General features: G+C 38.3%; 1 protein-coding gene across 2 annotated transcripts; it reads right to left on the minus strand.

The window, feature by feature from the left end:
* Positions 1-3,614: 3,614 nt before the first annotated feature.
* Positions 3,615-10,438, minus strand: LOC130388196 (uncharacterized). Of its 2 annotated transcripts, XM_056597571.1 has the most exons (12): positions 9,685-10,438; positions 9,307-9,356; positions 7,478-7,572; positions 6,878-7,024; positions 6,588-6,698; positions 6,159-6,325; positions 5,812-5,948; positions 5,567-5,660; positions 4,987-5,322; positions 4,688-4,862; positions 4,459-4,580; positions 3,615-3,935 (listed from the first exon to the last, which is right to left on the minus strand). In XM_056597571.1, exons 3-12 carry the CDS (start codon positions 7,560-7,562, stop codon positions 3,621-3,623), a joined length of 1,689 nt encoding a protein of 562 aa, XP_056453546.1. In that variant the 5' UTR covers positions 7,563-7,572; positions 9,307-9,356; positions 9,685-10,438; the 3' UTR covers positions 3,615-3,620. The 2 variants fall into 2 exon arrangements, with proteins under 2 accessions (XP_056453546.1, XP_056453547.1); XM_056597572.1 differs by lacking the exon at positions 6,588-6,698 and having other exon boundaries at positions 9,307-10,438.
* Positions 10,439-11,581: the final 1,143 nt, after the last annotated feature.

An 11,581-nucleotide genomic window follows, 5' to 3' on the forward strand; every position in this document is an offset into this window, starting at 1 on the left:
TTAAATATTTAACACTCAGTGTTGTTTTTTAACACTTTACAGTGTATTTGTAACACTATATGGTGTTACTTACCAACACTAAGAGTGTTGATTTATTACACATTAAAGTGTGTTTTTAACACTATATGGTGTTACTTACCAACACTAAGAGTGTTGATTTATTACACATTAAAGTGTGTTTTTAACACTATATGGTGTTACTTACCAACACCAAGAGTGTTGATTTATTACACATTAAAGTGTGTTTTTAACACTATATGGTGTTACTCACTAGGGTGTTTTTAACTTTTAGTTAATCATTTTCACCAAGTTTAAAATGCTTCTATATTCAACTGTAAGAAAAACCACATTGCTACAGTATAAAGTATAATCAATCCTTAAAACAAACTATTTATTTTGTTTTTTATTCAACATTGCAGCTCAAACAATATTGCACACAAGATCCAGGCATCAAACACATTGACAGATAATGTATCTCCTCCACTCTTCTCACTAATGAACCACTCCAGTGTGGATAGGAGTTAAAATTGTACCGGGGGCGAAAATTGTACCGGCCTACGTCATCAGTTGTTTACATCTTGACAACCTGCCTGGCAACAGACGACGCGATCGTCTGTTGCCGGGCAGGTTGCAAAAAACATTCGGCTCATGTTTCCAAAAGACGAAATAACATAATACAGATAACGGATCGCTAGATAACACTTGTTTTTACTTTATATTTGTATTGTATTTAATTGTTTAATCGAATAGCAACAGACGACGCGATAGTCTGTTGCCGGGAAACGGGCGATCGCGTCAAATGACGTAGGAAGGTTCTTGTACATTCCCACGTCATTTGACGCGATCGCCTCGATTAAACAATTAAATACAATACAAATATAAAGTAAAAACAAGTGTTATCTAGCGATCCGTTATCTGTATTATGTTATTTCGTCTTTTGGAAACATGAGCCGAATGTTGTCGGCAGGTTGTCAAGATGTAAACAACTGATGACGTAGGCCGGTACAATTTTCGCCCCCGGTACAATTTTAACGTGACAGCCCAAATGAATATATTTACACATTTCACAAAATGACACGCAACTTTATGCACATGAAAAAAGTTAGTTGACCAGAACAACCAGTACATGAGGAATAGGATATGTACACAACCTATGCATATTTAAAATGAAAACAAAGGCACAATATATTAGCTCACATCTCTACCATAAGCATTTTGTAAGGCAAAGGGCTTATACATTTCAAGACTGTCTGCTTTTATAACATCTTTGTCATCACTTTCAAATACTTGGTAGGCATGAAAATGTTCACTGAATTGATCAACCACAAGTTTTGTCACTAGGAAGTACATAACACTTTCAACTAAAAGGATCTTTTGTATTCTGCAAAACACTGGCATTTCATGTTCAATCCCTCTGCAAACAACTAGTCCTGTCCTGTACTCTGTCCCACTGATTCTAACCCAATTAGTCGAGAAGATGTCTTTTGGTACAGCATGAAGGGCTCGGGCAAACCTTTCACTATCCTCATCAAAATGAAATGGTTTCAAAGGTCCATACTCCATATGGTTTAAAGGTGATGTCTCCCAATGATATCCTATAGACATTTGATGTTTTTTGGCAAGAGATTTGGTGATGTTCTTGAAGTTTTTAAGAGTGTTCTTGAATACTTTGTGTTTTGCTTCAAATCTCATGCTCCACATATGAAGTAGAGGCCCTATTTTTCTTATGCAAGCTGGGTAGTGTATCATGAAATGATGTTTTGGGATCAGGTTTCTGTGCGGATACAGCTGTTTGAACAACTCATGATGTTCCATTATTAGATGTTTTAAAAGTACAGTCATGCCTAGTGTAACAGAAGGAGAAAATATGATGTTGATAATCTGCAGTAAAATCAACAGCAAAAGCCAGTTTTTGTTTCCTTCTGGCACAATGTCACCAAAAAGTAAAGGGATGTTCCTCACAAGACAAAGAGTCTGAATGGAATTGAGGCCGATGTTATTGCCAATACTGTCTAAATTAATCCTTGTAGGACGGTTTTTTCGCTCCAAGTACCCATAGTCAAAAGCATAAATTCTAGATAACAGATCAGGCTTTGACAGAACATTTTCTGAGAGATATTCCAAAAGTAACTTTATCTCATACTGAGCCACCCCTTCTAGGATGTCGTGCATTATGTCGAAAGAAAAATTGTGGCTAACATGAAAGAACTGTAGGCCATTAAGAGATGAATTCCTTTTTAAACCAAACACTGATAACTTCTGTGGGTCTGATTGCAACTCATTGCAGTGCATTTCAAAAAGCTCTTTTCCACGCAAGATTATCTTTGGGTGGTCCTCACTGTAAACATTCTGGGCATCACCTTTTTCAATCAAACATAAACGACAGTAATAACGTCCATTAAAAGACTCTGTAAACCCTAAAATTGCATGCATTCCCAAGTTGTCCCCAGTTATCTGACATATAGTGCCATGGACTTTTTCAGTGGAGAAGGGCAAGTCAAGACCGTGACTTTCCAGTGTTTTAATGTCATTTATCAGAGGCTGAAGAATAGGATCAAAGCCATATTTTTTTATATCTTCAGTGTGAAACAGTGCGACCAAATGGATGTTCATCACAGCAGAGTTAAACTTTGGTGGCAGATTTCTAAGGACAAAATATAGAGCACCCATTTTGTGAATACCGCGTTTTGAACCCAGTGGGTTAGCAGTTTCAAAGTCATCATAGTACATCTGAATTTGTAAAGAAGTCGGTTGTTTAGAGAACAATGCATGCGTCTTAAAATAACTACCATCACAAAAGTCTTCAAATAAGTCAGTTTTGGATACAAAAGTTTCCCCAAGCAATTTACAAATATCCGAATTGCGGCACATGAATTGGATAGTTTTCAAAATTGGAACGTAAACAAAAGTGTCTTTTACTTGAACTTGATCATAAGTACCGGTTTGTTTATTTCGCCTTGTATCGAATCGATGTCCTAACATTATTTCTACAGGCTCAACCACACCCCATTTTTCGTTGAAATATCTTGTTCTTTTAGTTTCAGTATTAAAGCTTACAAATGGATTTTCAAAAGTATCAAGACCTTCTAATGTAGATCGGATAGGATTGTCTTTAGGCACAGCAGATAGTATTTCTTGCTTAACTTGTGAGTGCAGTCCAGTAGCAAGTTCTTCCAAATCACTAACAATTGTTGAAACAAGACTATTTGCCATACCACTTTCTTGAAGTTTAGCTACAATTGAGGCACTGATATTTTTAGTATGTTCTTTGTTAAGACCAGATACATTGTCCTCAAAACAACCAGCCTCTAAGCTCTGTGGGACACCTGTTTCACCAACTTCTAAAGTACTTTGGACACTGTGATGGATAGCTTGAAAGGACTCCGGGTTTGCTGCAACACCACTTTGACAAAAATTCTCCTCATGAACCCTCATTAAATGTTTTTTGAAACCGGAATATGACAAAAACTGACGCCTACAACGATCTTGTGCACAAACCAACTTAAACCTCCTGCTAGGATAGAAACTGTGATAAATTCTTAAATGGTTTACCAAGGACTGGACATCCTGGTGTACAGCTTCACATATGAAACACTTATACATTTTAATACGTTTTAATCCTAGTTCAGGAGTTTTGCCCGCAACTCACGGATTCTTGGAGACTCATCTGTTGTTGTGACATCGATGTTGTAGACTGTTGTCTGCACAAATGTGTAGAGCTGGACCAGGGACTCCTCGTATGACAGGTTGAACACGTAGTGTGATTTGAACAGTTCATCAAAAGCACCTAAGGAGCTGGTGGCTTGGCAGGGGATGAGCTGTTTGTCAACGACAATATAGAAGTTGTCAATCTTGTTCTGGGTGCGACCAGCAGCAAGGATGTACGGTTGTTGACCCTTTCTCCCACGCAGGTGTTCATCAATGCTGCAGCACGACTGAAAAACAGAATAAGTTGAACACCTTAATGTTAGTGCTCCCCCTTTTGTGATGTTATTCAATAGTTTGCTTTTCAATATCGTGTTTGACAAATATCACAATTTTTTTTCCATTTCTTTTTTCTATTTCATGAATTAATTCTGAACAATCCATCTAAAGCCTGTTAATGGCAAGGAAGGCCTTGTATATTAAATCATAAAGTCCATGAAGTAATGGCAGGGGGGTGTAGGGATGGAGGAGGTCAGAGAGGTAACGGGGGGCCAGAGCATGCAGGGACTTGTAGGTGAGTAGGAGGATTTTAAACTTGATCCGGGACTTAACAGGTAACCAGTGGAGTTGCATCAGGATGGGGGTGATGTGTATTAAATGTCATTTATCAAATGCAAAAGTCTGCTTTGTATATGGGCCTTTGGCCTACCTGCTCACTAAGCGATACGCATCAGCCTTTGAAAAACTCATATTGGTCAACTACATTAGTTCTCTCTTTTGTTGCTGGGGAAAGAACAGATGAGACATCCATACCTTGTGAAAGTGAACCATTTTTTCCACTGCATCACTGGCACTGATTTTGCTCCTCTTCCGTCCAGCTGTGGGTGGCAAGAGATGAAGGAGCAGCAGCAGAGAAGCCATGTCACTGTCCCAGCCTATCAGGGGGGAGATACAACACAAAACAAGTCATCAGTATCTACTTGGAAGGCACAAAGTAAAGAGCACTAGCTATTTGGAATGAAAACCAACACTGCACACTTACTAGTGTCATCATTCTCCGTAGGTTTCTCAGCAGCATTCAGAAGTCGGCACAGCTCTTTTGACTGAGTCAGTTGTTTGGCCTCTTTGATAACCTTGTACTTGAATGCCGTGTCCCACTTTTCAAGCATCTTGGATGCTGTTTCACCACCAAACAGCAGCAGGAAGTCTTGATTCAGCTGTTGATCATACACCAATGTAAATACATTACGCTAATGGTCAGAGTATAATTAACTATTGGAACCCAACCAAATTAAAGACAAGAGTTTAAAGACTGGATTTTAAATAAAATTCACAACTCACTAGTCCTTTGACATCTATAAAACGTGGAAATGTTTTGAAGATGTCGGCAGATCTCTGTGCATCACGCACTAGGTCTTGGCGATGTTGTAAGGTCAACTTCATCTTCTCAAACACACCTGCCTCATCAGGAGAGTGAACAAGAAAATAAATAGCCTCCCTGCAAGCATCTCCATCAAGCTGCTGCTGCTCTGTGGCAGCTGGTCTTTGGCGCTTTGGTCCTTGTAGTTGAGGCACTGTGCCTGCCTGTGGACTGCCCGTCGCCCGGTTCTTCCTGGACATGGTCCTCAGGCGCCATGATAAAAATCCTGTGTTTTTCACCCCATCATAGAAGTGCTCCTGTGAAGATGATTCAAACACTATTACAAAGGCCTATCACTACTTGATCTTAAGTTATTTTTCGTCTTCATGGCTATCTTCATGGTCGAGTCAATCTTTGTAGCAAACTTTGCTCAGTGGTACGATGTCGTGCATCTTTTAGATCAGTATAAATTAACAGTGCATTCAATCATGTAAGCTAAACCCAAAAGCTCTCGTCTGTAAAACTTTATTAGAAAGTAACCTTTTTTTTTTTTAAACTTACATATCCCTTTGGAGAAAAAGGATCCTTCAGCGAGGGAAAGAGTGTAATGATTCCCAGGGCATACTTCTCTTTTTGCTGACGTGGAACAATCCTCCTTTAGAGAAAAAACTATTCAACATCAAAATCCAAATGCTCCACTAATGACTATAGCAACACAACTGTTATTTCAAAATTCATTACATTCCTTCCTAATAAACCATTTCTAAACAGAAAAGTTTGTTAAAATGTATTCAAGAACCACGTACCCATGCATTTCAGTCATATGGCTAGTCAGAATGTTAACAAGGTGTCTCCGGGTGCTGTGCGTCAACGTATTTTCTGACTTGTACTCTTCCAGGACATCCTCACCTCCAGGTTTCCTTAGCAAGGCATTTTCTACCATCTTTTCACATAAGAGAAATAGATCAGTGTACATTTCAGTCTTCTGTGATAAAATAATTTGAACAATAACCTGCCTGTTCCGATTTACTTTCCTTGCTAAATGAACAATTCTAATTCATGCACCTTTCTAAATGTCAAAATACTGATTGGTGATAATCTCAAATGAAATGAGATTGTATATGTTTGCAAGTGACAACTATTGCTCAAGTACCTCTTTCGCTGCCTCTGACCCTGAGGCCTCTGTGGTACTTCTGTTCATGACTTCAAAGTTGGATACATTTCTGTCTATGGGAATCCCCTGTTCTCTTCGACTGGAGAGGTCATTATCACTCGAAGAAGGTGACATGGTATCCGTGAGGGAAGATGGTGATGAATGATCTAAAGGAGAGAAAACTTTAAAAACAAGGAAATCTGCTATTGTGGGGATGACAGTCAGAAGTAGAAATTATTTTTGATATGGTTATGATTTCAAATAAAACCATTGACTGTCATTTTTGACTCAGAAAACTGACCCAGTGTAACATGCTTAGAACAATAACAAAATTAGCAAATGGATGCCGATCCATAGTTTGCTAAAATGTGTTAATTTCTTGACCTATTTTGTCTCTCCATTACAATCTGTGCCGCAGTAAAAACGTACCGGGAATGCTGTTATATAATGTCAGGCAAAAGTCAGGATTGGCCTCTATCATTTCATGAAGCTTGTCTTCATCCACTGTTGGCAATACGTTTGTTGACGTAACAAACTGACCTTGTATGAGACAGACATGGGATAATCAAAACCCAACCCACATTTTCAAATTTGGATGCTGATCTGGATTTTGCTTAAATATTTTTTTGTTCAGCTACTTTGTCACACTAGTCAGACTGTCAGACATACAGCAGTCCATCTTTACCATTTTGTTCAGCAAAAACAGCAGATAGGCCTACCTTCAACTGAAAAGCTGTCACATACTGTCAGGCATAAGTCAGGATTGGACTCGATCAGTTCAAGTAGGATGTCTTCATCCACTGCTGTGTCGGTTTCATCAAAGATTTGAAGGTCAGTCGCATCAGGAAGACCAAACTTGCTTTTGACTATGGGAAAGATTAGCATCACATCAGATAATACCTGAAGCAGGTTTTCAACTGCAAATATTTTGATGACTGATCAAGCAATTTATATCGGACACTAATTTTAAATTGTTAATATATTCAAATTATGCCAAATCTACACCACATTCTAAACCTTGACTGTACCTGTGAGCAAAATAAGGGGATTTGAAAACAGTTGTTAAAGTAGGCACTATTAGCCATATTTAATGGTTCCCTCAATTTCAAATGTCAAAAAAATAAGGCTTGCACCAAGAAGCATATTGTCATCTGCAGGCTAAAACTGATAATGCAATTAACTGTCATAAGGGTTAATGATCCATGTCCAACAAACTATTCATACCAACAACACAGAAAAATAGAGCCTTGCCTTGCCTTGCCTAATAGTTGGTTTTTTGTAAAGGCGGCAATATATTGTTACACAAGATGGTTACTCACCTTCATTGATGAATTCCAAATAGGTGAAGCCTGACTGCAATCTGATGTACTTCTTGGTACCCTGGTATTTCACCTTCAGCAACATGATGCCTTATCTAAAAAAAAAGAAAAAACAGTGGAGATAATGTTAAAGTTTTAATTATTCCTTTGCCAGGAGTTATAAACAGAAATTGCAAGTCATGTGGCCATTAGCTAAAAAATACACTACATGCATATTTTAGTTATCTAACTTAGCACTAAGTTTCCTTTCATTTCAGAGATCGCAACAAAAAGGTTCTGGCCTGGGCATCAAGCGTGGTTGGTTGGTCTGTATGCGAGTTAATGAAACGTTTGAGATTATTGTAAAATAGGCGCGATACATGCCTGCTAACCGAGATCCTATCATACTAATCTTCCTTGCTCTGAAGGGGACGATATCGTTTTCAAATATAAATAAAAAATACATACGTTGTGCAAAGGAATAATGCACGCATAATAATGCAATAATAATGCAAATGAATAATGCATGGAACAAACGTATCACTTCAATGCAGTTTAATAGAGGATAGACAGCTGACAAATGTCCATTTAGCAGACGCTTTTAACCAAAGCGACTTGCAATAAGTAGGCTACATTTGTCATAAGAAGTGAAACGATATATCACTGTCAGTGACAGTGATAATGGCAGCTGTGTTTTCTGTTTTGTGTTCAATAGTTATTGAGTGCAACATCCATAGTGATTTTGATACAAAGTGATGATAAGCGGGAGTATTTATAGAAAATATTTGCGATCTAAAACGTTCGTATTTAAGCTTATACCACGGTCTGCGGGAATACTCGATTCTGATTGGATGCAGCTAGCTGCTATGGTCCGTCCTAATTACTGGAGGAGTGAACAACGTTTCCGTTGCATGAGAACCCAACGGGCGTGCAATGGTGGTTCCGGGTATTAGTCGGACCCTCAGGCGTAACCAGGGAAACAAATGTATGTTTTGTGGAAAACTTTATATTCAGATTGTAAAACGCATGAAAATATAAATTAATGGTCTTAATTTGGTCACCGTTGGTAAGTGACCGTGGTATAAGCGGGATAATGCCCTTCGCGGAGGCCCTTCGCGGAGGCAACCGCCATTAATTCCTGATAATGGACACCTCGTCGGGCATTATCCCTTACGTGAATCATTTTAATTTGCTCTCCATACCACCATCTAACCAACCAATCGCGTGTAGTCATGCTTTAAACAAAAACGCGTTTTTGAAATCGTCACATACACAAACTAATCGACAAGACGAGGGATAAATGACAAGGGATATATCTCTTGTCTTTTATCCCTCTATTCCCCACTATTCATGGAGCCTGAGGTGAATCCTTTTTAATTAAATAGTCTAGATCGATAGTCAAGTCTTTATTAATACCAAACGACACAAATCGTCGGGCATTCATTTAGGTGATTCGGCTCACACAGGATTGTAGCCTACAAGACCACACAGAACAAGGGATACAAGTCTGACTGGACATAGAAAGTACATCACATTAAAACCACTCACGTTGATAGACGGATAGATAGACAGATAGCCCTAGATAGATAGATAAATATGTTCCATTATTTGCCTTGCGGAGCCAGCCAGTCCTGTGCGCCAATGCTAATTAGCCATGTGTCCAATGCTAGCCATGTGCGCCAAGGTCAATTTGTTTGACGAATGAGTGCAGATCATGATTTGCAGATGCAGATCAGTGAAACACATTTTAACTAGCCTACTACAACACGCAAATATACTAAACCACTCATTTAAAAATCGGCCAAGCCATAACATGCATATTTAATCGATCTAACTTTGCAGTTACTTACCCGACAGAAACTTTTCAAGCACCCTCCAGAACCCACCACGTGTTGCACTTCTGTTGAAAATACATTAGCATAGATAATTTACCCAGCCTGGCTAGCTAAATTGCTACAGCTTGGTTAGCCCTGCTGAATCGGTCTTATTGCTTAGAACTTAAAACTAAATAAAACGAGTGCAAATAAATACATAAAAAGAGCCAGTTCATTAACTGACGAAATTGCGAAAAATTCGCCCATTTATTTGTGCTAGTTAGCTAATGTAGCCAAAGCAAAATTAGCATTATATCCCCACCAACTTCAACACATTTGCGGCACATAATTTACGAACACTCATTTTTATATAAAGAGTAACTTGCTAAATAATGAAATATATCTGGTACTTACCTTTTCAAATAGTATATTACGTTCCCCTTCCAGAAGCTGGGCTGCCTTTCTCTACCAAGACTGCAGTGCAATGGCCGTTTTCAAGAAAAAGAGCGCCTTAAAACCGGATATGGAATTATCTCTAAGATTAACTCCGTTGAGAGTGCATACAATCAACTCTCTTAAACAACACCACGCACAGAGCTATTTTAGCACTGCAAGTGTTAAAATAACACCAAAATCAACACTAAGCAACTCGAAATAATTAACACTGAAATATTAACACTATTTAACACCGCAGATTTTGCTGTGTAGCTAACTCATGTCGGGCTCGAATAAAAACTAATGTTGCAGTCACATTTTCCAGGCTATTAAAAAAGCACAACCTACACATTTAACGTTATTACGTTACTACACATGAGGTTAATGTTAAAAGACTTAATTAGAGATAATTAAACTCACCTGCTGTTCCTCAGCCTCGTGTAAAAAAATCTACTTCGACACGTTCACCACTCGTCACTTCGAGTGACGAGTGGTGAACCCGCGTCGTGTTACTCCGCCTCGGTTCTAGGCCGTTGTCAGGCATAGTCTCTTCCCGCGTGTCGAAGTAGTCCTTGATCATTTACTACAAAGTGTCTGTATTTCGATATGATATATGACTTATCTGCAGTGTTTCAATTATTCTGTTCATGCTTCAGCCTTGCCATGAATTAAAGAAGACAATTAAACTCAAAAGTCCAAATATTAATTTTGTAGCTCCCATTGGTCCACTCCCGCCTTTTCCCCCACGCCCCGCCCCCCCATCTGATAACTTTGAAACCCAAGTTCAATCAACACATACTTATCTGATAACATTTTCAAATAGTCAACACAATTAATAACAGTAAGTTCTACTTTTTAAAACTCACGCAGATGAGTTCAAAATCCAAAACTTGTTAGAGCTCTTTGTGTTAAGGAGAGGAAGTAAGTGGACTTAACTAAACGGAGCTGTCCTGTTTTACAGTGCAGTAACAAATAAATATTTGCTTTGTTACCTTTTTGTACTTGCACAGTTTATCATTAGATCCCTAATGATAAACTAAATTCTTTTGGTCATTTTTTTACTGTAGTGTTTTTCATTTTAATTATCAGTGCAATTACTGTACTGTAATTTGGCAAAATAGGTAACATTGGTGTATTGTCAGAACAATGTTGCAGTATCAACAATATGTGTACAACATAACTCTGGGAAGGTGGGATTGTGAGTTTAGCCCATTAGCGCTCATTGGATAGACAAATATGCATTGTAATGCAATATTTATACGATTTATTAACTGTATTGTATTACAATATGGCCATAGTCTTTATACTAGATATACCACCTAATTGCAACATTAAAAAAGAAAGCTATTTCTAAACAATTCTATGCATTGGAATATGTAGCATTGCCTCATGAAGCCAAAACATATGTCAATAGTATTATGTTGGAAGTGTTTTGAATTGATCCCATCAGTGTTTAATTGATGCTCTCTAAGAGATATTCATTTGTTAGCTAGGTTTGTTTGGTGGAAAAAAATCTGTTTTGAGAAGAATTTTTGGCGTTTTGACAAAATGATTCATTCTTTTCAGGTTTGTGTTAAGAGTTTTGAGAAATTGAGCAATAGTTTCAGAAAACAGTTTAAACTATTGAGAAGAACTATTTTCTTCCTTCATATTCCGTTTCTTTCATCATCCTCCTACGATTGTTCTCCTTCTCATTCTGTCCCAGAAGCACCTGCTCCACCCTGCACCCTCCATTATATCATCTCATCCTCGCTGAGCCTCTTCATCACAACCGCCTTATCTTCACTTTTCTACATAACTTCTCCACTGCTTCCTCCACCTTTCAAAAAACCCATGTTACCCAAAAATTCTCCCCGTTTTTCGGCTCCCTCCTCTC

Source organism: Gadus chalcogrammus, chromosome 8 (assembly GCF_026213295.1).
Source record: "Gadus chalcogrammus isolate NIFS_2021 chromosome 8, NIFS_Gcha_1.0, whole genome shotgun sequence".
Taxonomy (NCBI): Eukaryota; Metazoa; Chordata; class Actinopteri; order Gadiformes; family Gadidae; genus Gadus; species Gadus chalcogrammus.